This window comes from Eleginops maclovinus, chromosome 9, assembly GCF_036324505.1.
Source record: "Eleginops maclovinus isolate JMC-PN-2008 ecotype Puerto Natales chromosome 9, JC_Emac_rtc_rv5, whole genome shotgun sequence".
Classification (NCBI taxonomy): domain Eukaryota; kingdom Metazoa; phylum Chordata; class Actinopteri; order Perciformes; family Eleginopidae; genus Eleginops; species Eleginops maclovinus.
Window position 1 is genome coordinate 849352 of NC_086357.1, and position 27377 is coordinate 876728.

At 39.8% G+C, this 27377-nt stretch overlaps 2 protein-coding genes across 3 annotated transcripts in view; one reads left to right on the top strand and one right to left on the bottom strand.

The window, feature by feature from the left end:
• tm2d1 (TM2 domain containing 1) overlaps positions 1-8706 on the bottom strand; it is a 9344-nt gene extending 638 nt beyond the window's left edge. Inside the window, exons 1-6 of one of the 2 annotated variants that reach the window (XM_063892240.1) lie at positions 8524-8706; positions 7564-7637; positions 7033-7141; positions 6660-6751; positions 4203-4276; positions 1097-1239 (exon numbers count right to left, since the gene is read on the bottom strand). In XM_063892240.1, coding sequence (XP_063748310.1) covers positions 1129-1239; positions 4203-4276; positions 6660-6751; positions 7033-7141; positions 7564-7637; positions 8524-8657 — 594 coding nt within the window. In that variant the 5' untranslated portion in view covers positions 8658-8706 and the 3' untranslated portion in view covers positions 1097-1128. Of the gene's footprint in view, positions 1-1089; positions 1240-4202; positions 4277-6659; positions 6752-7032; positions 7142-7563; positions 7638-8523 lie in introns of both variants that reach the window. The other variant, XM_063892239.1, reaches the window with a different exon arrangement.
• Positions 8707-9283: 577 nt separating this feature from the next.
• The window catches only part of patj (PATJ crumbs cell polarity complex component), a 144877-nt gene continuing 126783 nt past the window's right edge, over positions 9284-27377 (top strand). The window contains exons 1-6 of the mRNA XM_063891227.1: positions 9284-9369; positions 17319-17378; positions 17477-17655; positions 21118-21306; positions 22022-22161; positions 24255-24435. Coding sequence (XP_063747297.1) covers positions 17357-17378; positions 17477-17655; positions 21118-21306; positions 22022-22161; positions 24255-24435 — 711 coding nt within the window. The 5' untranslated portion in view covers positions 9284-9369; positions 17319-17356. The remainder of the gene's footprint in view (positions 9370-17318; positions 17379-17476; positions 17656-21117; positions 21307-22021; positions 22162-24254; positions 24436-27377) is intronic.

Genomic DNA, 27377 nt, shown 5'->3' on the forward strand with positions numbered 1-27377 from the left:
ACCTCACTGGCACAGGGTGTGTGAGCAAACACTGTGCTGCAACACACACTGTATTTGGGTTTAGTTGGTACTAATAGCAAGAATGTTGTGCTTGTATTTGAAGAGCGCTTCTAACTTAAAACAACAGTATCAATCCATGGTGATTCTGAGTGGCAATGGTCTCCACAGATACTGTTCATCTGCATTTGAATTGAAGCTGTTAGTGCTGAATACATTTTAATATTTGAAATAGAATTTTAATATACAACTTCTATTAAAGGTAGCGATACCCCACTGTAAAAATATGATCAAGTCCTGTTGTTAAACCTTTAGTAAGCATGGCACCTGTGATTGCTATTGTATTATCATTATATTCTATCTTATCTTATTGTGTTCTCTTTCTGTAACTAGAATTAATATAACGCAGCTTAAACTGGAAATACTCAAGTTTAGTACATGTGCAAAAATTGTACACAAGTAGAGTACTTTATTGCCCCGCTGTAGTAACGCTGCCTTTAAGAATTTAAAAAGAAATCCCCTGGACACGAGACAAGCGGGCTTTCATTTTATTCAGTGTCACTTTTTGATTCCCTGAGAAACGTTCCTCATGTTGAATGTACACTCTGATATTAAACAGCTCCATCCCACAGGGGAAGTGTGTGTGTGTGTGTGTGTGTGTGTGTGTGTGTGTGTGTGTGTGTGTGTGTGTGTGTGTGTGTGTGTGTGTGTGTGTGTGTGTGTGTGACCTTGAACTGTGAAGTTTAACTTGTACTTTCTAAATTAAGTGCTGCTTTTAAATGTTTCTTCTGGTCTCTTTCCCATGATATGTTCGAGGCCGTGATGCTCTGGAAGCTGACTGTTTTCTGTACATGTTGAAGCATGTATTTTGTAACCGATGTATCGTCACGGGTATGTTGTATTCAAAATATCAGAAAACGCTTTTTTTTAACCCTCACAAATAGGAAGATCTCCTGCTTTTCTTGGATTAACATTATATTGACGATATGTTTGTATGCAGAAAAGAAATCTGTGTGGCCAAGATCAAGAAAACTTTTCATTCCAAGAGTCGTGTTTGAGAGTGTAACACTCTAAACTCTCCGGGGAACTCACAGTGTACCTGGCACCGGTTGTGAGGCGATCTAGGAGTGTTCACAGGGTCAGATGTGGCTTCCTGTAGGTTTGGTTGGTGATGGACAGGCGGGTCAGCCGGGCGCCGTAATAATCCACAATGTAGTTTGATCCATCTGCTGGACCCACGATCTGCAGGAGGACAAATACACATGACTAACTGCATCAACTTTCACACTTACATTTGGTCTACAGAGTAAGCAACCGTCCAGCTTCCCTCCGTCTGTCTCCTCTCATGGTCCATTAGGAACTTCTACTAGCATCATTCATCCTGCCTGCCTCGCAGGGCCCGCAGCGCCGCAGGATGGATGGACGTAAATAATAATTAGAAGGTTGATGTCTGTTTATTCATCAGGCTCACAGTTAGACGCAAATATATTACGCTCAGCGCAGAGTACCACGTTGAAATGGATCCTACAAGAAACAAGGAACTCTTCATCACACATGTCGCTCTTAAAGAGGACGTGAAACAAGAACCGGAGTGTGTCAGTGTGTGTGAGGAAGGAAGTACCTAAGCTGCTCCCTGATCAGTATGAACAAACACAGGCCCTACAGACTCTTCTCCATCAATTAAGGTTGTCGTAAATATAATGTTTATATTCCGGTGTGTATATTTTGATAACGACAGGCCACAATCACCATCACTGCAGTTGGCTTATCCTAGGGTTGGGATTGTTCATTCGTTTAGGATGTTTTTACCAGGAGCTGTACTCTTAAAAAAAACCTGACTCAAGCGGTTTCACTGTAAAACATTGGGTTTTTCAGAGAGTTTATGCCAAAAATATTTTCTTGTTTCTCTGATAACTTCTACTGGTTGAAACACAATGAAAGGAACACTTTGAAAACACATCAGATATCATTGGGGGGGGGAAATCATGCTGGATATGTATACTGATATGGACTGGGTAATGTGTTAGGAACGAGAGGACGCCACATCAATTGATGGAAATGAAAATGATCAACCTACAGTGGGCTAAATTCGAAGACACCCCGAAAATCAAATTGAGAAATTATGCAGCAGGCTAGTCCATTCTGCTGAAATTCCATTGCAGCAACTCAAAATGGTACTCAGTACTGTGTATTGCCCCCCGTGCTTGTATGCATGCCTGACAAAGCTTGTTCCTAATGGGACGATGGATGGTGTCCTGGGGTATCTCTTCCCAGATCTGGACCAGGGTATCACTGGGCTCCTGGAACGTCTGAGGAGCAACCTGGCGGTGCCGGATGGACCGGAACTTATTGTCCCAAAGGTGTTCTACCGGATTTAGGTCAGGCAAGCGTGGGGGCCAGTCAATGGTATCATTTCCTTCATCCTCCAGGAGCTGACTGCACACTCTCGCAACGTGAGGTTGGGCATTGTCGTACACCAGGAGGAACCCTGGACCCACTGCAGCAGCAGAGGGTCTGACAATGGGTCCAAGGATGTCATCTCGATACCCAGTGATGGGCAAGTTACTTCCAAAATGTAATACAGTACATATTACTTATTACTGTCTTTTTAAAGTAGTAAGTTACATTACATTATTACTGTCTCTGAACTCTAATGCGTTACACTACTTTTGCATTACTTTGAGTTACTTAAAACCCCAATTAAGGTAGGCCTATAGCTTTAAATGCTCAAATATAGTTTATTGCAGCTCAATAATTAAAGCTATCTATCCGGCAGTACATGCTGAACATTAGGAAAAGAGCTAGAAATTAAACTCATGCTCCATTTAAGTGGGCTAAATAATATGTGATACCGGTAACATGACGTCTCTGTGTGTTATTAATAACATGTTAGTGGAGCCTCTGCACGGCCCTGTGACCTGCTGTATATGAACGAGTCTCTATTCAACGTTAGCTCAACTTGTCATTGGTGTGTTAACGGGGATTTGGCTGACAAGCTTTCTAAAAGCCGGCGATTCCACAGAGGACAGAGGCTGCATATCTTCAACACTCTGCCACGAGTCTCTGAATATCTCGGGGTTCAAGCAGCAGACCAGAGAAAGTTACCTTCTGTTGCTTTGAACTGCACGCACTCCTGTCTTTCGCTGTTCTTTTCTCCGAGCCTGCAGCTCTGCATTGTGAGCCTGCAGCTCTGCATTGTGAATCTGTTTCTGCAGCTCTGCATTGTTAGCCTGCAGCTCTGCATTGTGAATCTGTTTCTGCATTCCTCTTAACCAATAGTAAACAGGCTTACTGAGTTACTATTCTACCGGCACAATTGTTTCTCTGGTGTCGGAATGTTTCGCAATGTTTGTGAATTCTTAGAAACAAAACACCACACCATTTTGGGTTAAAATGTGTTGTAACTGTGTTACTGAGAATTGTAACGTGTATTATATTACCCACATTTCAGAAGTAATGCGTTATATTACTGCGTTACAGCAACAAGTAATACACTACTGTAACTCCGTTACTTTTGTAACGGAGTTACACCAACTCTGTCGATACCTAATGGCAGTCAGGGTGCGTCTCCAGCCGGTAGACGTCTTGTGGGTCCCTCCATGGATATGCCTCTCTTGACCATCACTGACCCACCACTAAACCGGTCCTGCTGAGTGATGTTACAGGCAGTAGAACGTTCTCCACGGCTTCTCACGACCCTCTCACATCTATCAACCCCAACCCCCCCCCCCGCTACTTAACTCACCAGATCAATATCTCTCTTTCACAAGCTGTCTAAGGTGCATTTAAGAACCATCACCGTTTTCATAAGCAGGAGTGTTTACTTTCATACCATGAAGAATAGAAGATCAATCCACAAGCAGATATGTAGATGAAAGTTTAAAACCCAGAGTCAGAGTATTTGACAAAAAACATTTGAAGACAAATGAAAGTTCCTGATCCCTGATCTGATTTATAATCCCTGTCAATTATCTTGACAAAGCAAGAACTTTCCCCCCGGTATTTATATACCAAGGCGTTAAATGTGACGATATATAAACTACGGCTGAAGTGAGTTTAACTCATCAATGATTATAACACGAACCATCAGTCCTTCGCAACAGATTATATGAAAAGTATTCTTTGGGAAGACCCTGTGAGATGCTACATATGATGATCTGAGCGTTGTTTGTTTGTTTACAGACTGGGTGGAGGATGAGACTCACCTGCATGGCGATCAGGATGAAGTCAATCAGAGTGCCGATTCCACAGAAACCAACCGTGCAGAACTTCAACAGTCCTGAGAGACAGAGAGACCAATCAGTGAGCTTGATTAAAGGAATGACAACAGGAGTCATGGTTCAACCCGAATGAGGAAGGCTAATATACACATCATTGATCTGCAATGTAACCAGTTCCATGCTGGGGAGTTTATTGCATGTCATTAACTATAGCTCAAGCTTCAACTCGATGAACCGCACATTCATTCAGACTCATTGTTTTACATCCAAAAATATAGTAACATCATTTTAAAACGTGTCCGTGTCAGGATTTTCTGCTTTACTTTTGCTTTGTAAACACAGTAGACAGGAAATCTTGTTTTTGGTTTTTACTAAAACCAGACAGTTTGAAGAGTATTTATTAATCAAAAAACAATCTTCCAAAATACAATACTTTTTTTTTTTAAAGAATACAAGTGTCAGCCTGGCTGTCATATACCACCACCTTCTCTTAACATAAGACAATATTGTATTTTGAGGAAATTCTTGTGCCAGAGTCACACAAGATACACAATAAACATAATTATATATTAGAATTATTATAATAATACAACTGTACAATAACAGTGCTGTAAAAAGAGCAAATTAATCAACAAACTACAAGAAACATAGATGAACAAATAATGAATTTAAATCTGACATGGCCTGGCTCGCCTCAGTATGGCTCTGTCCTGGTTAAGTGGTGCCAGATCAGGCCAGGTGTTTGTCGGTGTAGCTGCCCTCCATCCAAAACACGCACGCACACGCACACACACACACACACACACACACACACACACACACACACACACACACACACACACACACACACACACACACACACACACACACACTTGTCGTTGCAGTCAGAGCTGTTGTTCTGTGGGGTTATTGCAGTCTTTTGTTTGCAGATCAGCCACGAAGCAAAGGCATAATGAATTACATTACAATTCAGGCTGGAAATAAAACACAAACGTGGAAATGTTCAAAGAACAACACCGCCGAGTGTTCTGCAGTACAGCAGACTTCCTGGAAGTTCAGGAGATGAGCGCATTCAGCTGCAGGTCCTCTGATAACCACTAGGGGGCTCCTGGAAAACAGTTGATCAGTCCTCTTCTAAATGGACTTTAAGTGGAAAGTGTGAACGTTATGTTTTTGAGATCAAGAAAAACAAATCCATAAAACCAGACTTCCTCTTATCTGTCTCTCCAGTCACAAAGTGTTGTTTTGGTATCAGGGTTTTTGTGTGTTCATCACAATTCATATATTTCTACATTTCTATTTTAATAAGATTCTTGATCTTTGCAGTAATAAAACTGTTAAAAAAAAATTCTAAGACTGGACTAAAACAGAGCCATAAAATGTTATCACATTTTGCTTTTATATTGATCGATGTTGATAATTATCACATATTTAAAAAATAGAAAATAAATTAATATTAAGATGTTCCAAGAAATTACAAATTATTTATTTTTACCATTGTTCTTATTTTATAAGATTCCATCATATATACATTTGTGAAAAAACAAGGAGATGAATTTGGTTTGTGCCTGCCACAGCTATGAAAGAAACCCATCATACATAACATTGTGTATGTATGTGAATGTGTGTGTGTGTGAGTGAGTGAGTGAGTGAGTGAGTGAGTGAGTGAGTGAGTGAGTGAGTGAGTGAGTGAGTGAGTGAGTGAGTGAGTGAGTGAGTGAGTGAGTGAGTGTGTGTGTAGAAAAGGCTCCAGTGTTGTGTTGGTGTTCAGTACTTTCAGTTGTTGGGTGTAGATGATGAGGGGAGGACTAGGTCAGACGGTGGCCATTACAAGCGGGACGGTTTCGGCGTGCCATGTTGTGTTAGTGTGCGTAAATGACGGTGAGTGTTGTCCACAGTACTGTTTGTTATGTGGTTCCTTAATAATTATTATTAAGGTGTTAAGCTATAGTTCATGTGGATGAATGTTTGTGAGTTTACGTGTGAGATATTTATAGTTTACCACTAAGTTTTAGACCTATTTTTTCACTAACCCGATTACCGGAAGTACCATGTCTGTGGCGTTTCAGAATAAGAGCATCGGCTGCCTCTATGTTTATTGTTTAAGTATGTATAGTTAACTTTGCATTCAGGTATTGTGTTCATTTCTTTGTAGGAAGACCACACATATACAAACATCCAAACCATTAAAGGACATAATAAAGAAGGTCAAGCATCATCTCAGCTCCTCATTTCTGGACACTGGACCTTTGGCCTTAAGTGGTGTTCTGGCCGACACACGGGGGTGAACCTAGTGATAAACTAGAGAACTAGTGCCAACACTGAGTTACTTTCAACTCTCCATTACAGTGTGTGTGTGTGTGTGTGTGTGTGTGTGTGTGTGTGTGTGTGTGTGTGTGTGTGTGTGTGTGTGTGTGTGTGTGTGTGTGTGTGTGTGTGTACCTAGAGCAGGGTATCCCAGGTAGAAGCGGTCTGCTCCCAGCCAGCCCAGGAACAGAGATAAAGCCACAGCCACTTTGTAGGAATACCCACTCCTGAAAGAAAATACATCATTATTTCAACAGTGATCAATATTGATGATAATAATAATAATAATAATCAATCAAAAATAATCATTATAAGCATCATTTTGCATGGTATTGCATTTGTCAAAACACCATTATAATGTTCTACAATAAAGTAACAAAAAACCTAACCCTTCAGCGGACAGTTTATCCTTTCTTAATGGAACTAGTGTGTGTGTGTGTGTGTGTGTGTGTGTGTGTGTGTGTGTGTGTGTGTGTGTGTGTGTGTGTGTGTGTGTGTGTGTACTCACACATTTCTGCAGGGGATGGTTTTGTTGAAGCCCACTTCCTCCCCGCTAAACCTGAACTCTGTCCCGTTATAGAGCCGACAGCTGATGTTCGGAGCTGGGAGGCACTCAACTGTAAACACACATGTTATGATTTCTCCATCAATATTTACAAGAATCACTTTATTGTCGTGTTTGATCAGAAGATTAGTTTTCTTTCATGTAATCGTATTTTGCTTAAAATTAATCATTATTATATGCACAAAAAGTACAAAGGCAAAGTGAACACAAAGGGAAATGAAAATATTAGATTTCTGGCTTTAACCCCAAAAAAATACAGTCAAGATTTTAAACAATGGAGGTCAAAGGTCAAGTGATGATATAGACAGGGTAAACACATCTGACACGATGGCGTGGAAATTGTCCCTATTTATCACCTTTTCCAATTTATCCTGCAGGTACAAAAATTATAACATCACATATTTGTGAGATCATGTAGAAACATTCAACAGTAAAACAATCACATGGTCAAAAAGACATCATGTGACCTCTCACCCCAGGCCGAAGTGTCCCTGCAGTTCTCCGGCTCCTGGGTGGATTCATCTATCTTGGGATCTTTGCAGAGATACATAAGGAGAGTGAAGGAGGGCTAACCAGCTGATGCTACATCAACACAACATTGTTGTTTCCTCTTTGTGTTATTTCTCTACACTATGCATAGTTTCAGTCATTTTTATATTCTTTCAAATTTGACATTAGAATCCTTGTTTTCTTCCGTTTATGACCTTTAATAGTATCCTGAATGGTGAAGCTTTTTGTTAAGTCTATTTAATTTGAGCAGTGTTATAAATTATTTTTTTGTATTTTACTATCATATTTGTAATGCCTACCCTAACACACATGTATATAAAGTTATTTTTATCGCTCCCTTTACCTTTTCCTTCTCAGCTTTTTATCTTGCAGGTGTTCAGCTGTACATGTCCTTTCCTGTAATAGAATGATGTGGCTAACTGCCTAAAAAACTCTCCCATTCTTCTAAAAATACACAACATTAAAACTCAGTCTAATAAAACAGCTCCACATCAAATGCTTATAGGACGTTGAACTGTAATGATAACATATAAACCGGATGTTGTTATTATGCTATTGGAACATAAACACTTATTCATGAAACGTAAATACATACAGCGTCCTGTCTCTAAAGCAGATAATTATTCCCAAATCAAGCAGTTTATAACATAACACAACACATGTATGTATGTATGTATGTATGTATGTATGTATGTATGTATGTATGTATGTATGTATGTATGTATGTGTGTGTGTGTGTGTGTGTGTGTGTGTGTGTGTGTGTGTGTATGTATGTATGTATGTATGTATGTAAGGTTTATTGTTATTTTAGCTGTTACATCAACATTAAATAGTGCTTAGCTAGCTACGGCTAATGTTAGCGACAAAGGGGCCTGGTCTTCCGTCAAATCAGAGTACCGTCAGTCAGCAGTAATAAAAGGATATTGTCCCAGTCTGAGGTTGTCGCAGCTATCCAATTCTTCAGCCAGAACCAGCTTTAAATGACAGTAGACAGAATAAAATATCAAACTCCAAACCCCGGAGCGTAAGCACATCAGCCGTCCATGGGAGGACGCCATGTCTAATTCTGTTACGTCACACAATGATGCCTTCGGGACTTTCACAAACATAGTAATTCAGAGACTTTTAGTGCAAATTATGTTTTTCTCATCACCAGCAAAGCAAATTCACATCGTAACATTACAAAACAAATGTATTATGTTATATCTATCGTTATCAAACATTTATTAAACGGACACATAGAAAAAAGGGTTTTCCAACAACTTGGCAAACTTTGCGAAACAGCTGTATATATATATTCAGCTGTGAACATTGCACATTTGTCATTGACCTTTGTTTTGGTTTCTATGGTTCTCTGCCTCTTCTTTATACTGCAATCGCTGCAAAAATGTTGTGGAGTAGAAGTAAAAGGTAGAAATATATGCAAATACTCAAGCAATGTATGAGGACCTCAAAACTTACAGTACAATAATTGAGTAAGTAAAATAACGTAATATATTATGCAGAAAAAGGATATTATTAGAAAAAAGATCTCAGGTAGCAAAACATATTAAATGAGTTATATATGTGAAGCAAAGAATATGGATATGAAAACATCATAAGGCCTCACAATTACCTCCTAAAAGGAAGTGTTAAATTATGGTTGCTAAATTATGCATAATTAACATCCAAACGTATTCGATTTGCGCTAAAGATGCACTGGACCGTACTTTCGTTGGCACCTGAACGCAGCATTAAAGCAACACTGATGCCGAACTGGAGTCACTTCATGTGAGTTTTTACATCAGTTCAAAACCTCTTTAAAACCTTTCTGTTTTCTAAGAATTCCTCGCTGACTGTCGGTTCTATCCTCCGACTGTTTATCCGCTTAAAATTATACAAAACAATTTTGTAGACGTTATTTACCAAGCTAATTTAGCATGCTAACGTGTAGCCAGCTGTTAGCTGTGTGCTGTAAATTAACAAACTGGTAGAGAAGTTGTTTGGTTGCTGTTTAATTGCTGTTCAGGTTTATAAACACACGGATAAGTAAAGTGTTGTGTTATTGCAAGTCAAAACATGTGGGTTGTATGAAGTAGCAGCTGCATTTAACGTTTTTTTTCGGTTGAATAATGTTTGATGCACCTGTTACGAGTTGAACCTGCTGACAACAGATTTACTTAAACACTTCAAGACTTTAAGCTGTCAGCAGGATTTAGCATATCAGAATATGCACAATATGGATGCGAAAAAGTATTTGAATTGATTAGTTCAAACATTTGGTTTGAATATTCACCATCCTCCCTTTTGAGTTGTTTGAGTTTCACTTCCTGGTTCCTCAGGTGAGGTTACAGGTGTGAGGAGGTTTCATGTCAGCGGGTCAGTTTCTGACTGTTGTTTGATGGGCAGGTTGGAGAATGTTGGTCTGGTGGTTTTACCATCTGTGTACTGTTAAAGTGAGTTCTGCTTTGCTCTGACTGTGCAAACAATCCGTGCTGATAACGACGATTTTAGCCGAGGAAATGTGAGACAGGCACCTGAACACAGCAGCCTGCTCCACAGCAGCCTGTCAGTGCTGGAATCAGCTGTGAGCATGTGAAGGTAACCCTGCTGTAAGCTGAGCTGAACAAGTATTCAGATTCTTTAATTGAGTAAGAGTACTATTACCCACACTGTACAAATACTCAATTTCAAGGAAAAGCACTGAATTGAGAATGGTACTTAAGTAAAAATATTATGTTAGTAGGAATAGGAGAATGTACTTAAAGTGTTCAGAGTTCAGAGAAGTACTCATTGCACAAAAAAATAAAAAATATATATATGTATAGCAAAAGCAGCAATTTAAACATTTAAGAAGGTAGACTGGGAAATATTTTTGAACAAACAATTAGCTGCCAATACATTTTCTGCTAACCCACTCATGGTTTTAGTTTCTTAAATATAAGAATGCATCGAAATCTGAATTTATAAAATAACTGGTAAATAAATCTCTAACAAATATAGTGCATTAAAGAGTACAAATCGTCATTTAAAGTGTAATAGAGAAGTATATAGTAGTGCCCAATGGAAATACTTGGGTAAAGCACAAGGACTTGCTCCTCAGTCTCTCTGCAAATACGTCCAGAGATTACAGAGCTGCGGCAGATCCACCAGAGCAGCTTCTAGTGGCAACTGTAAGGTCCCATTCTGCAAAACATCTTTTGCTCAGACAGCTTTTTCTGTGAAAGGAACAAAGTCCTGGAACTTGCTACCTGATCACTTGAAATCTGCTGCTAACTTCACCACTTTTGAGAGAGCTACCAAATCCTGGTTAATCCAACAACAAACATGTACCCATGTCTAGTTTTAACGTTTTTAATGTATGCATTATTGTATCTTGCTGTATTCTGTTCAACTCTATTTTACCTCACTGTTGTAATTTCCTAGTTCCATAAAAGCCCTTCTAGAGACGGATGTTGCAAACTAGCATTCACTATAAACATTATGATACTTGCATCGGATAGCTGTTTTCAGTCTGTCAATGTATATTGTATCTGTCCCTACCAAATAAACGATAAATAAAATACCTCCAACTTAAATTCAGTACTTGAGTAAATGTACTTAGTTATTGCACTCTACTGAACACAAGTATTCAAATACTTAACTTCAGGTAAAAGTCCTGCCTTCAATTTTTTTTGTCAATTTATTGAACCAAACAAACTAGAGAAATAATAAATACAGCAGGTAAAATAAGTATTGAACACGTCACCATTTTTCTCAGTAAATGTATTTTAAAGGTGCTATTGACATGACATTTTCATCAGATGTCGGTAACAACCCATGCATTCCAAATTAAACCATAGATGTCCATTAATTAAGTTATGTGTATTAAAATGGAATGACACAGGGTAAAAGTATTGAACACGCTGACTGAAATGTATTTAATACTTCGTACAAAAGCCTCTGTCGGTAATGACAGCTTCAAGACGCCTCCTGTATGGAGAAACTAGTCTCATGCATTGCTCAGGTGGGATTTTGGCACATTCTTCCACACAAACAGTCTTCAAATGTTTAAGGTTCCGTTGGCCTCTTCTATGAACTCTGATCTTTAGTTCTTTCCATAGATTTTCTGTTGGATTCAAGTCAGGTGATTGGCTGGGCCATTCAGCTTTATTTTCTTCCTCTGAAACCAATTGAGAGTTTCCTTGGCTGTGTGTTTGGCATCATTGTCTTGCTGATGCCAAACACACAGCCAAGGAAACTCTGGTTTCATCTTCTTCATCCTGGTAGATGGCAGCAGATTTTTATCAAGAACGTCTCTGTACATTTTTCCATTCATCCTTCCTTCAATTATATGAAGTTTGCCAGTACCGTATGCTGAGAAACAGCCCCACACCATGATGTTCCCACCTCCAAACTTCACTGCTGGTTTGGTGTTTCTGGGGTGATGTGCAGTGCCATTTGGCCTTCAAACATGGTGTGTATTATGACATCCAAAGAGTTCAATTTTGGACTCTTATGACCAGACTATATTCTCCCAGTATTTCACAGGCTTGTCTAAATGTTGTGCAGCAAACTTTAAACATGCTTTTCTTCAGCAATGGAGTCTTGCGTGGTGAGCGTGCATACAGGCCATGGTGGTTGAGTGCATTACTTATAGTTCTCTTTGAAACAATTGTACCTGCTGATTCCAGGTCTTTCTGAAGGTCTCCACAAGTGGTCCTTGGTTCTTGGACAACTCTTCTGATAATTATTTTCACTCCTCTGTCAGAAATCTTGCGAGGAGCACCTGGTCGTGGCTGGTTTATGGTGAAATGATGTTCTTTCCACTTCCGGATTATGGCCCCAACAGTGCTCACTGGAACATTCAGGAGTTTAGAAATCCTTCTGTAATGCCATCATGTTTTGCAACAATAAGGCTGCGAAGGTCTTGAGAGAGCTCTTTGCTTTTACCCATCATGATATCTTTCTTGTGTGACACCTTGGTAATGAGAGACCTTTTTATAGGCCATCAGTTGGGACTGAACCAGCTGATATTAATTTGCACTGAGGATGCTTTCTAACTACTGATAGATTTCAGGTCGTGTCTTGGCTTTCCATGGCTTTTTGCACCTCCCTTTCTTCATGTGTTCAATACTTTTTTCCTGTGTCATTCCATTTGAATACACATAACTTAATTCATGGACATCTATGGTTTAATTTCTTTGCATGTTTGGATTGCATGGGTTGTTACCGACATCTGATGAAAATGTCATGTCAATAGCACCTTTAGAAATATATTTACTGAGAAAAATGTTGACATGTGCAATACTTATTTTACCCGCTGTATATATATATATATATAAAACAAAGAAGCAAAATAACAAAAGACTTTACAAGGTATACAAATACATACTCAAAATAGTTTCCTTCATGTTCAAAAGGGGCAAGAAGAAACTTAACAACTTTCATTGTTCATGAAAATAAAGGTTCAGTTCATCAACATCAGCATCCATAACATTTGATTTGTTGTTATAAACAGATCATCCCTTTGTACAAAACAAATAATCTTTACAGGTAAACCAAAACCTTCAAAGACAAGAAATAACAAGCAGCAAATCCCCGGTCCTGCTATCTATTCAGGATTTTGTTTCTGAATAGTTGATTTAGTTTAGATAAGTTGCACAGTATTTCAGAGCAGTACAGCATATGGAAGAAAGCTTGATCTATTAGGTCTTTGGCTTTATTCAGAATTTCTATTGATTTGGATAATTTGGCTTTAATGTAACTTTTATGTGGTTTTTTAAGTTAATTTTGGTGTCCATCATTACTCCAAGGAATTGTATGTTCTAATTTTACGCGATGTATATGCTTCTTCTCTGTAATGGTTGAGCCATTCTCAAATATTATGAGTTTGGTTTTGCATGCGTTCAGTGTAAATGTATTTTGGTCCAACCAGATCTTCATCCTGCTCAATTCCTTTTCCATAGTATCCAGGAGCTGTTCCAAATTGTCCCCTCCAAATTAATAGTTTTAATTGTTTTTGACACTTCACATCTATTATTAATGTACAGAATAAGTAATAATGTTCCCGAGACTGAGCCCTGAGGCACACCGCATGTAACCTACAGTAGTTGTCATCTATCGCTTTGAATTTCAACGTACTGTCCCCTGTTCTGTAGCTGGACAGCCATGAATGCAACACCTCTAATGCCACATCTCTGTAGTTTTCTTGGTCTACCATGTGAAATGCTTTTTTCAAGTCCAGAAATATCCTTCATGCACATTCTTTGTTTTCTATTGCCTTAGTAATGTGTTCCATATATTTTATAACCAGTGAATGGCAAGTTACTACCAAAATGTTATACAGTACATATTACTTATCACCGTCTTTTTAAAGTAGTTAGTTACGTTACATTATTACTGTCTCTGAACTCTAATGTGTTACACTACTGTAATGCGTTACTTTGAGTTACTTTCACCAAAAATAACCGCAAAAGTTTGGCTTTAATTACTAAAATATAGTTTATTGCAGCTCATTAATTAATGGCAGTATGCTGAAATTAAACTCATGCTCCGTTTAAGTGGGCTAAATAATATGTGATACCGATAACATGACGTCTCTGTGTGTTATTAATAACATGTTAGTGGAGCCTCTGCACGGCCCTGTGACCTGCTGTATATGAACAAGTCTCTATTCAACGTTAGCTCAACTTGTCATTGGTGTGTTAACGGGGATTTGGCTGACAAGCTTTCTAAAAGCCGGCGATTCCACAGAGGACAGAGGCTGCAGATCTTCAACACTCTGCCACGAGTCTCTGAACTTCTCGGGGTTCAAGCAGCAGACCCAGAGAAAGTTACCTTCCGTTTGGCCTGCGCGCACTCCTGTCTTTCTCTGTTCTTTTCTCCGAGCCTGCAGCTCTGCATTGTGAGCCTGCAGCTCTGCATTGCGAGCAAGCAGCTGTCAATCGCGAAACTGTGTCTGCATTCCTCTAAACCAATAGTAAACAGGCGTACTGAGTTATTCTACCTGCACAATTGTTCCTCTGGTGTCGGAATGTCTCGCGATGTTTGTGAATTCTTAGAAACAAAACACCACATCATTTCGGGTTAAAATGTGTTGTAACTGTTACTGAGAATTGTAACGGGTATTATATTACCGACATTTCAGAAGTAATGCGTTATATTACTGCGTTACAGCAAAAAGTAATACATTACTGTAACTCTGTAACTTTTGTAACGCGTTACACCCAACTCTGTATATAACTGCAAATGATGTTGTTCTGTTAGCCCTGAAAGCATATTGTAGTTCAAACAGTATGCTATGTTTGGTGATGAAGTCATTCAGTCTTATGGAGTAGATTTTTCCGGTATTTTAGAAAACTGTGAAAGCAATTAAATGGGTCTATAGTTTGACAGTACAGGTTTATCTCCAGATTTATGTATTGGTATGACTTATGCTGTTTTCATTTTTCTTTTTTCTTAGTCCATCTTATGAATTTAGTTTCCTTTACATACAGCTCTGGACAAAATTAAGAGACCACTGCAGCATTATCAGTTCCTCTGGTTTTTACTATTTATAGGTATGTCTTTGAGTTAAATGCATTTTCTTTTCTTTTTAATTGTATTCTATAAACTACTGACAACATTTATCAACAGACACTGGGATGGCTGCCATAGAGATAAAGATTTAAGAAACATGTGGAATAGTCTCTTAATTCCTTTCAAAACTGTATATATCTTTACTTTCTACACCATCACTACTACTGTACAAGTCTTTGGAATTTCCCCAGCTAGACAAGGACCAACATTGACTAAGAACTTATTGAATACTTCTGCAGCTGAAGCCATGGCATAGATGATTGTGGTGTTATTTGACAGGAAACGGTTAGGATATTGTACCTTTTCAATTTCCCTTTTTAATAACGATATTTAATACATTCCATTTGTCATCCTCCACTCATTTTGTGTTGTATTTCATTTTTCTACATCGTATTATATTTGTTAGTTTGTTTTGTATTTTAATTCAGCCTCTATTGATCTATTCTTTAAGAACTCCTTGTATAATTCATTTTCCGTCTTGCATGCATTTAATATTCCCTTAGTGATCCAGTATATTTTTGTTTCACTATTTTCTTTACTACATACAGTCCTGATATAATATGTAGAAATGATTCATAGGCTTAATTTACATCTGGTACATACTGTTCCTTATGTTCTTGTGGGTTTAGGAAACCAATGTTGAAATCTCCACAGACAAAGAGCATGTTCTTTACCGTGTTATAAAGTTCAGTTAGCTTTTGCTCAAATGTGTCAAACTGTCAATGCATGATCCTGGTGTTCTATACATGCAGCTTATCAGAATGTTTTTTTATTTTTTCGTTTCAATTTCTACTGTCTCCAGCTGTTTTTGATACATTTGAGATGAGGCTTCTGTTATTAAAATGTAACATTTGTCAGGCTAACACAACACTTTATTCCACATATTTGAATGGAGGTACTGTATGTTTTCAAACTACTGTAATGAACAGCAGGAATGGGGGAAATCACGATGGGGTTTGGCTGCTGTTGACTGCCAGACTTCATCATCAGAATGCATCAAATATGAATGAAGCTCACTTGTGATTTGGTTGCACAGATGTTTCAATGTTAGCTCTTGTAGATTCCTTTCTCCACCACTTTCCCTCAAGCATATAGTCAGATTTTTATTGTTGATCTTGCTGTACATTCTTAAATTATGACTTTTCTATTTCCCTCGACTGCACTTATATTTCAAACAGCTTCTTGTTAGAATACATAGGGAAAGTTTATTTGACACACATTAAAAGATTAAAGAGATTCAAGGCTTTTTTGTCGTGTCCACAGCAGCTACGGTGTAGATACGGCAATGAAAATCCTAAGTCCCAGGCTCCTCCAACAATGCAACATCACTATACTGTATAACATAAAACCAATACAAATAGTGAAGGAAATAACAAAACAGAAATAAAATAGAGCAGGAGACTGTTGCAAAATGTGCAAGAAAATAAAATAAAAATAAAAATAGTGCAATAAGAGTTTATATGCACGTAAATGGAATGTGATTTAGATAAATAAATTGTAAGATGACAACAGATGAATGCTGATGGAGGCACTCTCAGAGCTCAGGTGTTTAGCAGTCTTATGGCCTGTGGAATGAAGCTGTCTCTGAGTCTGGTGGTTTTGGTCCTGAAGCTGCGGTACCGCCTGCCAGACGGCAGCAGACAGAACCGTTTGTTGCTCGGATATAATCCTTTGGGCTTTCTTCCTGAGCCGCTGCTTCTAGAGGTCCTCTATGGATGGTAGCTCTCTTCCTGGTGATGTGCTCTGCAGTTTCACCACCCTCTGTAGAGCCTTACAGCAGAGGGGGGTGCAGCTGCCGTACCAGGCTGTGATGCAGCTGGTCAGGATACTCTCTAACACAATTATAAGAGTTTTCTACAATGCAATAAAAATGAACAGCATAAAACAATAACATACAAAATAAACTCAACCTTTCAGTAAAGCCCTGTATTAAATGTGTATTTGATCACAATTAGTTTTATTATTTCCCTCTGTTTAAATGTGCCAAGAAAAAAGTATAATGTTCATTGGAAACCGAGTCACGTTTAACTCTTTCATTTTTTAACAACACTGCAGCTTTAAAGCTATAAAACCACAAAACAGAAAATGCACTATTAACTGGTAGAGTTATACACACAAACTATCCGTTATGAGTTGTGTTTGAAATATATGTGCAATATTTTGTATTTGTGTCTGTCCAGATTGGTCCAGAACGACAGACAGAGCTCGAGGGAGGACAATGTTTGAAAATGTCCCAGCAGGTAAAGCCTCTCAATTGCTTAACTTTTCAACAGCCATCAGTTGGAACTGATTCTCTTTGTGTCGTTACTGCTGTATAATGAATGTGTCCTATGTTTAGCATCCTCAGCGGAGCGTCAGCAGGTTCTGGGAGCTCTGGAGCGACTGCAGGCCGAACTGCTGCAGAGGGAGGAGTGGACCCACAGTGAAACCATGGGCAACCTGAGGGAGACCCTGCAGAGTCCCCTCTTCAACCACATCCTCACCCTGCAGCACTCCATCAAACAGCTCCGCAACCAGGTGACACAAAGAGCAACCCACCAGTACTGCTTATAAACACATCTGAGATACTCTGGAGCCACAGGCCATAAAAAAAAAAACCCTCGTCCTGTGCCACAGAGGGAGGCAGATCTGAATCCTCCCTGAAGAGTTCAGGGCTGTAATGCTAAAGTCATAGGAAGAGTCTAAATTAAGATATTTCCAACACTAACTAGCTTTTGGCATCCTGTCTTCTCTTCATTCAGTCGCAAACTTATCTTTTAAAATCCTAAATAGTAAACCAACATGACCTATCAACTTTTATGTCTGTTGCGCATCAACTGGAACTACTGTTTTCATCTCGCAGAACCGAACCGATTTGTCTTATTGAAACATACCAGAAAAGGACACTGTAGACGTTCTGTCATCTATCCACAACACTTCGTCACGGTGTGCCATGAATCGCTCAATCATCAAACAGAAAGATATGTGAAGTGGGACATCCAACTAAACCATCCACAGATTTAGAATAGGGGCCTAGACACTAAACATTACAAAACACTAACACAACTAGAGCTGGAGAGGGTTGGTGCATTATACAGAAACATTTACAAACTAAAAATGCGTTACACTAAATAAATACCCTAAAAACTAAACTATACAACTGTAACTAAATAGTCCAAAACATTAGATTTTTTGGCATTTTTGACATTGGTCAGTCTGAACATTGGTTTAAAATATTTAAGATAATACACACAGATATGACAAAGGAACATTAATGATTAAATGCATTTGGAGTAGAGTAGCTTGTTAAGAAGACATTTAGTGTGTTTAATCAGTCTTAATAATCACACTGCCATAGATGGTTATTGTTATCAGTCTCATTCCAAACCTAGGGACCTCTTCAAACCACGTCAAAGTACGTACAGTACATTTGAGTTGTAGTTCCTCACCTTCATGAGACTTTCTCCTAGTTCCATATGTGTGCCTGGAACAATGTTACAGTGAACAGGCATTGTGTAAGATATTCTATTCAGTCAGCTTCAGGAGACTAGAGAAGGCATTGCACTAAATAACATTACACTAGTTTACGCAGTATAAGGGCCCTTTCATAGTCTACGCAAGCTACGCGGACGCGAACGCATCAAGCTACGCAAGGAGGGTTTGACACGTACTTGCGTAGCAAAATGTGTAGTCCAGATTTTTGTAACGCGACGCAAGCGCGACTGCCATTTCACGCGTTTTCGATAGGGGCGCTGATGAGAATTACTGTACTACTGTACTAAATCGCTATTAACAGAAGAAGTACTATAGCAACCATGGCTGACAATGAGGAGAGTCTCTGTGAATTAGTTTGTGTGCACCAGTATCTTTAAGACCCTGCGAGCGCTTCACATTCAGAGAGAAACGCAGTTGAAAATGCATGGCGAGAAATAGCGCTGGACCCAGATATGGATGTTGATACCGTAAAAAAAAAAAAAGTGGAAGCAGATGAGGGACCGGTTCATGCGAGCCCAGAAAAAATGGAAGCAGGCAGCAAAAAAGTGGCACAGGGCAGCTGAGTTTCAGCTATACTTTCTCGTCTCGTTTGGCTTGCTGAGTACATCAAGCTGCCGGCGATTCAGGAAGCAAAATGAGGCACTCCTCTTCTGTAGCCATTTTCCTTTTTTCTCCCAGACACACAAGTCACCGGAGACTCTGCTACCCCCTGTTGGATGAGCGGTGTATCGCGTCTGACAAGGCACAGCGCAGCGACTAACGGGCGCTCTGTATGTACTAAAAATGTGCGCGTGAACCTTGCGTCAGCATAGCTTGCGTAGTCTATGAAAGGGCCCTAAGACTTGAATAAAGACTGGGAAAGGAAAAGGAATTCACTTCAATTTTGATGCAAACTTGTTCCACTTTATTTTGACTTCTATTAAAGCGGAAAATTATGACATTAGATCAAAATAATATTTGCATTTAAGCCATCTCTCCACGTAATTCCGTTCCTCATTTAGATCATTTTGCTGACTGATGAATATTTTCCATCAGTCCGCCCAGGTGTCCTCAGGTGTCAGCACTCCGCCGCCTCCTGTCCAACAGCGTGACCCGTCAGTGGGCTGAGCAGGGACATTGAATCCCCCTCTGCACCCCCATCTGTATGCAGCTCCATCTCGTACTGACGCTGAGCCTTTACAATAAACAATCTGCAGGCCAAATTAAGATAATGGCAATAACCATCGCCGGGCTTCATATTCTAAGTGCTGCGAAGGTCAGAGCTGAGTCTATGAAAGCGTTGGGTGGAAGCCGGTGGAGGGTATATGAAGTGGGGACTTCTCTCTCTCTTTCTTTATTTATTTTCCTCTCCCTCCCCACGGCTCTCTGCGAATCTATCAAGCTTTAATATCTAGTGTCTTGGTTTGAGTAACGGCCTTGTCGAGGCGATATTGATGAAATGGCTCTGGATCCTGCTCCGTCAGCCCCGGCCTAAATAAGCCGTAGACTGATAAGTTTCCACAATGTGAGTGTAAAGGTCATTAATACATTACCTGTTCAGAGAGAGATGGCCTGCAGAGGAATCTATTGATTTTCTTTTTCTCCTCTCTACTCGCCACTAACCCCAAGGCTTCATTTTTTTAACTACACGTCTTTCTTTTGTCGACATATCATTGCATATAGAGCGTCTCTTGTGTCTTTATGAGTTGCCGTTGTTTATCTTTTATTGACCATTAATCATTGTTGTTGTACCTAAAACAGCACTGATAATATGTTAAATGAATCAAATGTTTTCTATAATTATGCTACAGTTACTAAGTTTAAGAAAAATTCAACTTTTTCTATACCTGTCCTTAACTCTTCTTTTAAAAATACAATATGTTCATGTGTAAACCCAAGCTGCTGTACCAAAACTTTCCAAATAGATACTGTCCGAAACTGGAAAGAATAAGTGAGGTGTTTATATGCACAGGGTCCTGGTTTCTGTCCGAGAACTCCATGCAACAGATCCTGGTTTGTGGGAACCTGTGAACCGACCATGCAGGACAGTGAGCCTGTACACACTCCTGCTGGTCAGCTGGTGTTTAATGAGCGATGTGTCAGTCAGAGCTTCACCAAACACAGCTCCAGAGCTCCAACCTGTATCACCCTCATCTGACAAACCTCTCCTTCTTGTTCTCCTCCTCCCCTGCACCTTTCTCCTCTTTCTTTCACTATTTTTCTTCTTCCTCCTTTAATCCTGCTTCTACGCTTTCTTTTCCTTTTCATTATCCCCTTCCATTTTCTCTTCTTTCTCTTCCATGTTCACCTCTTCTACTTCTCTTCTTTCAAATGATGTTCTCCCCGTTCTTTCTTCTTGTCCTCTTCTTTCTCCTTATTTTGTCCCCACCTCCTCTGCTTATTTATTCTTTCTTCCTACTCCTTTTCTTTCTTTTTTTTCTCCCCTCCTCCTCTTCTCTACCCCCACACTTCCTTCTGCTCTCCTGTTCCCTCACCCCTTTGTCCTCCCCCTCCTCCTCTCTGTAGCTGAGCAGTATCCCACCTGAAGCCTGCAGTGAGTTCAGTTTCTCCAAAAAGGGTCAGCTGATCCTGAGCAGCAATGATCCAGTCAGCGGCTCCTCCTCCCTCCTGAGCAGTGCCTTGTCTCCACCCATCCATCAGACTCCGCCCTCATCTGACCTCAACCTACAAAAATGGATCCTTGTTGCCGCAAAGGTGGGTGGAACCAATACAACATGCCTGCAACAACCAATGAGATTCCTCCATTAGATTTTGGATTATCGCAGAACATATGTTCATGTTGATTACAGGTTTTGTCACAGCAGGATAATCTCCATATATTAACACCACCTTTATGAGTTTTGAAGTAACAAGTGTTAAACAAACTCCATCTCATGGCTGTGCATCTACCATGGCTAAGCTTAAAGTGGTTAAGGTTCAGCCTGATGACATTTAGTAGTCTTATTTAGTCTTATGCTTCGGACATTCACAAGTGGGGTGTTAAGTGACAAATTTAATGTTGTTTTAACCACAGATCTTATTTCAGGCCTCTGCCCTAAAATTCATTCAAAAAAAACCTCGAGGTGACAGAACCCAAAGTACTAAAAGGCCAACTCATTTCAGGGTTTAAAGACTCATTCCTGCACTTCTCTTTATAAACACGTGTGTGTGTGTGTGTGTGTGTGTGTGTGTGTGTGTGTGTGTGTGTGTGTGTGTGTGTGTGTGTGTGTGTGTGTGTGTGTGTGTGTGTGTGTGTGTGTGTGTGTGTGTGTGTGTGTGTGTGTGTGTGTGTGTGTGTGTGTGTGTGTGTGTGTGTGTGTGTGTGTGTGTGTGTGTGTGTGTGTGTGTGTGTGTGTGTGTGTGTGTGTGTGTGTGTGTGTGTGTGTGTGTGTGTGTGTGTGTGTGTGTGTGTGTGTGTGTGTGTGTGCAGGGCCGTCACACAGAAGTGTGCCAGCTGACTCGGCCTCCGTCTGGAGGTCTGGGCTTCAGCGTGGTCGGTCTGAATCCCGCAGGAAGCAGCAGCCAGGGCGTATTCGTCAAACACATCCAGCATGGAGGCATTGCACACAGGTTCAGCCCTACAGCTTTACATTTCTTACAGCTAACATCAACTCATACTTTATGAAACTTCATGTCACTGCAGCTCAGAATCAAGGAGCTTTATTCAACCTACAGCAGGGAAATTGACAGTGTTACAACAAAGACAGATAGTTCAGATAAAAGGCAAAATAACAAATACACCAACATATTCAATAAACACGCAAGCATAACTGAATAAGATATAAAATCACATCAGGATAGAAAAGATAACAAGCAGCATCATAACAGTAAGTGAACATATGAAGAAGTGAAGGGGCAGCCAGTAATAACTGTACAATAATATTGTATTTTACAACAATGTTGTTAGAGTCTTGAGGAAAAAAATAGCAGCAAGTAAAACCAATTTAGTAATAATAATATTAAATGAATACAAATGTTGACTGTTTAGTATTTCAGAGTTTCTTACATACCAGGCCTCTGTTTGTTTCCGTGTCCTCAACGTTCTCTGCCTATCATTACTAAGTGTTTCATGCATGAACACAACAAAAGCTGACCTTAACTTTAATATTAAGGGATCTGCAGTAATTCATCCAACATGTTTTTTCATATACATATATAAATGAAAAAAATGTCTCCTGCTGTCCTTACTTCCTTCAGGCTCGGGTCCTCTACCAGCGGACTGGGAGCCTGAGGGTTCATTATCTTAGCTGTTCATAGGACTGTGCCTTTTCTGGACTGAGATCTCTAATGTTGTTCCTGAGTGCAGAGGCAGGTTATTGGCCTGTAAACAGGAGTGGCCAGCCTTGGGTTGACCACTCTGGGTGGGTCACATTTCTCAGCAGCTGGTTCAGTTGTGCTGCATGGTGACCATGCAGTGCAGTCAGCTTCTTCAGCCAGCAGGTGTGGACCATATCAGGCCCTGGTGCTGTCCAGCTTCATATGTGACACTCACAGGCCTATGCTGTTCATTGGCTTGTAGCACCGGATCTGTAGCATCACAGCTTGTAGTTTGGTGGACAAACAGCAGAAGAATGCAGTGGCAATATACATAGCAATCCAAAGTGGTAGCAACATCAGGAAGAAGGAACAAGAGAAGCTTGGGAAACACCAAGGGCTCAGAGAGGAGCTGGAGAAGATGTGAAAGGTGAATGCAGCAGTGGTTCAGTGGTGATCGGAGCACTGCAGTAACCCCCAAACTGGGACAGTGGCTCCAGAAAATCCCTGGAACAACATTAGAGATCTCAGTCCAGAAAAAGCACAGTCCTCGAACCAGCTAAGCTACTGAACACTCAGACTCCCTGGCTGCTGGTAGAGGACCCGAGCCTGAAGGACAACAACAGACCGTGGATGATGGGCGAGTGGGGACATTTTCTTTTTACATGCATAACAAATGTAATCTGTTAGCAGTAGAGCTGAATGATTTAATGGACAATATATAACAACAGTATTACTTGCCAATATTGCCTACGAATGTACTGTTGTTGCCTAGAAATTAAAACAAGGTCTCCAGGTACTGCTGGTCTTCATTTCAACAAAAAAAAAACTTTTGTTAATTGAGCCCTTTTTAAACTGCAATTTTGAGAACAGAATAATAAACAATGGTTACTGATTTGCCATAGTATATTGTGTAGGTTATTCTTTGTAAATGGGTTAAAACATGTAAAAACACTGATAATAATTCAAAAATATCTGAGGGGTAAAACATTACCAAGACTCCAATACAGTGTACTTTGTGTTAGTCTTCCTCTTCTTTCTTCCTCCTTTTCCTCATCTTTTTTCTTGTCCGTCTCTCTTTTCAGAATCCTCCTGTTTCTTCTCCTCTTTCTTCTCCTATTGTTTCCTCTCTTCATCTTCCTTCTCCCCTTTTCTCTTCTTCTTCTTTGTCCGTTTTCTTCTGCTACTGTTAATCCTCTTCATCTTTCTCCTCATTCTTTCCTCCTCTACCATCTTTTCTTTTCTGTGTATATTGCATACAGCTGGCTTTTTGTAGTCTTGCAAAATATAAACTCATAGGTCCGTTAATAAAATCTAACCAGCTAGCTGCTAACTAAAGTTGCCGTGATGCTATCCTTTTATCTTGTGTCATGTTGTGAAAATGTCCTGACATTATGCTGTGGCTGCAGGGATGGGCGTCTACAGGAAAGGGACCAGATCCTGGTGATTAACGGCAGTCCTCTGGAGTCGGGGATCGGCCACCAGCAGGCTCTTGCCCTCCTGCAGCAGACTGGAGAGACGGTGGAGCTGGTGGTGGCCAGAGAGCGCAGACTCAGCGCATCTTCATCACAAGCAGCCGCTTTCCATACGGTAAGAAAAGTCTGCCATCGATCCCTAAAAATGAACTGGTCCCTTCGATTTGTATTTTTATAATAAACGTCTCATGTTAATCACTATCTTTAAAAACACATTTCAGTTAGTGAACAGATAAAACAAACAAGATTTCAGACAAGATTCTTAAGACATACGTATATATAAAAAGTATAGGCCTATACGTATGTCTTAAGAAGAGTGACTTTTTTAACCAATATCTTATCACATGACGCCCAACCCCTAAGTTAGAAAATCTGCTTCCAAACTCTTAGGATTACAATTTGACAATGAAATTATTTTTATTTTAGACTTAAATTAACATAACTTTTTTGTGTTAATACATTTTCTTGAAATATGTTCTCTATAGAGACCGTAATTTGTTTTTTTTTCCTTCATCGTTGATTTGGTAGCCATAGATACAATACACATTGGAAACGGCTAATCATTATTATGTTTCATAGTGTTTATAGCCCACGGTAGTTTGCTAAACAACAGTTAGCTTACTCAGCTATGCTAGCAGCAGTTTCTGAAATCCGGAAGAAAATAACCATTATAACTCCAGATGGAGCTGCACTTCTGATAATAAAGTTTTACTGGCAGTTGTTTGAGAAGAACTGAGAAACATGCTTTGACCGTAAAATAAAGTCATTCCCAAATCTTAAGCATCCAATACACGGTTAAAAAAAAGAAAAAGGGCCAATTATTTGGTGCATATCGAGCTGTAAAACTGTCAGCTTTTCTTAAGTGTTATGGCTAAGAATGAAATAATTTTAAGCTCTGATCCTAAATCAGTTTTATGCTGTATTGTCTCTACAGCAGCAAGGTACACACACACACTCACACTCACTCCCACACACACACTCACACATCACCTCGCAGCTTGGCTGTCACTCAAAAATAAGCATTGCAGAGAAGACATCAATCATAAATGGGGGTCACTTTGAGGCCACGCTTCTGTATCAGCGTGGGACCTCCTCTCTATGACGAGCTGTAGGTCTGCTGACATTGACTCGGGTGATTTTTATGACCTTTAAAGCCTATCGGAAATCAAGTTAGTGCTCAACTTGCAGCATTGCTCCTGACAATATGTATTTAAGTCTGTGAAGTGGGGCGATCAATGAATTTCGACAAAGAGTCAAAGAGGCGGGAGAGCCGAGGAGGTGCAGAGAGGGGAAGAAGAATGAGGAATAGACAACATTATGAACAATTCTCCACAATTGCTGGAATCTTAGTTTTGCTCTCATATGCTCTCTTATTTTGAACACTTCAAAAAAGACAATAGTGCTCAGACAAAACAATTAAACCTATGGACCCTTAGCCTAATCATACTGATGCTTATAATTAGAGCTGCACAATCACAGAAAATATTGATCTTTTTTTCAGAAAAACCTCTAGTATCAAATTTCTTTGATAGATAGATCGATAGAATACTTTTCAAATATACCAATCATAAAGTAGAATACCCTCTAGTACACCTGTGATGGAAACTTCTGGAGCACTGGAGTTGAAACACAGTGAGAACACGGGAGAGCTGGAACTTGATGGAAACACTGTAGGTTTATCATTAAGTTCACTCGGAGCTTTGACAAGACATGTGCTGCAGACACGGTCTGACACAGCGGTTGCCCGACCAATTCTGAAGATCTCTCCCCCGGTCCCATGTATTACGCTGGTTCTGAGAGAATAATCAACATTCTGCATAACAAGATAACACAGGCAGAGCGCTATCACCTCCATCAGCTGACACCAACAGGCAGGAGTTAGGAGACAGAACACTGAGAGCAGCCCAAGGTCAGGCCTAAGCTCAGAGAGGAAGGTACAAACTACGAAACTGGGTCAATGTTATGGGCCGGGGTAAATACTTCCTCAACAGACCTATCAACATGATGCAAGGCCAGCATATCTCTGCACGTCCACAATACTTCATTCAGGATGATATTTCAACACATATTTCGCCTTTAAAAATATTTAATTTCCTACAATTTCAATAATGCACTTTGAGTAATTCTGCAGCCCTGTTTATTTAAAGTGTTCCTTTTATTAATTTGGACAAGCATTTCTGCACATGGGTCCTGAAAATGCCAGATGACTCAGAAAAAAACTGTCTGATCAGAGTCACCTGTCAATCTGTAAAGCATGATTGGTCCTCTTGGTTTATTTGAATAAAAGCAGCGTGAACTGGAAAAGAACCTAACAATATACCAGTTTATTCAGTTTTTCCAAAACTAAATGAACCAAATTATATATTATGGGATAGCACCTTTATTTGTTGAGCCTACACTAACATATTTAAGATAAAGACAAGAAACACAAGCCTTGAATGGGAAATAAAAAAGAAATTCAGAATGATGCTAAAAGAATGATGCTAAAGTAATCCAGCTTAGAGAAACTGTTACTGTACATGTGCCTGATTTATTAGAGTAAATGCGCAGAGGACATGCAAATGTTTAAGAGCTTTGACATTTCAAAAGAAAAGGCTTCCTCTAAGAGAAACGATGTGGTGACAAACGGGAGCAGGCATAGACTGCTAATGTGAGCCAAGGATCACAGGTTAGCCTCAGCCGTAATAATTCTGCCCCGCTCTATTGTTGGTTCATTATCACACAGCATTACACTGCCCCTCTTGTTTGTTACCCTCCTCCTCCTGCTTGCTCATTGGATCCGGGCCACGTCCTGCATACCAGAACTCAGATTCTGCCGCTTTTGTTTTATTCATGTCCCGCTTCTATTGAGGTCATGTTTAATGGAGGCACCAGCATAAAAACACAACTCTGCCCGGGGTTTCATTGCTCTTCTTCTGGCCTGGCTAACAATCCATCTCCAAAATTCAGATTCCGGAGCTGGTATTCAAACCTGAGCAAAATTGGAACGGACAAAAGTTCTCAAGACAGGCGTAAATCACAAGCCAGATATGATTATACAGTTTTTTTCTATTTAGT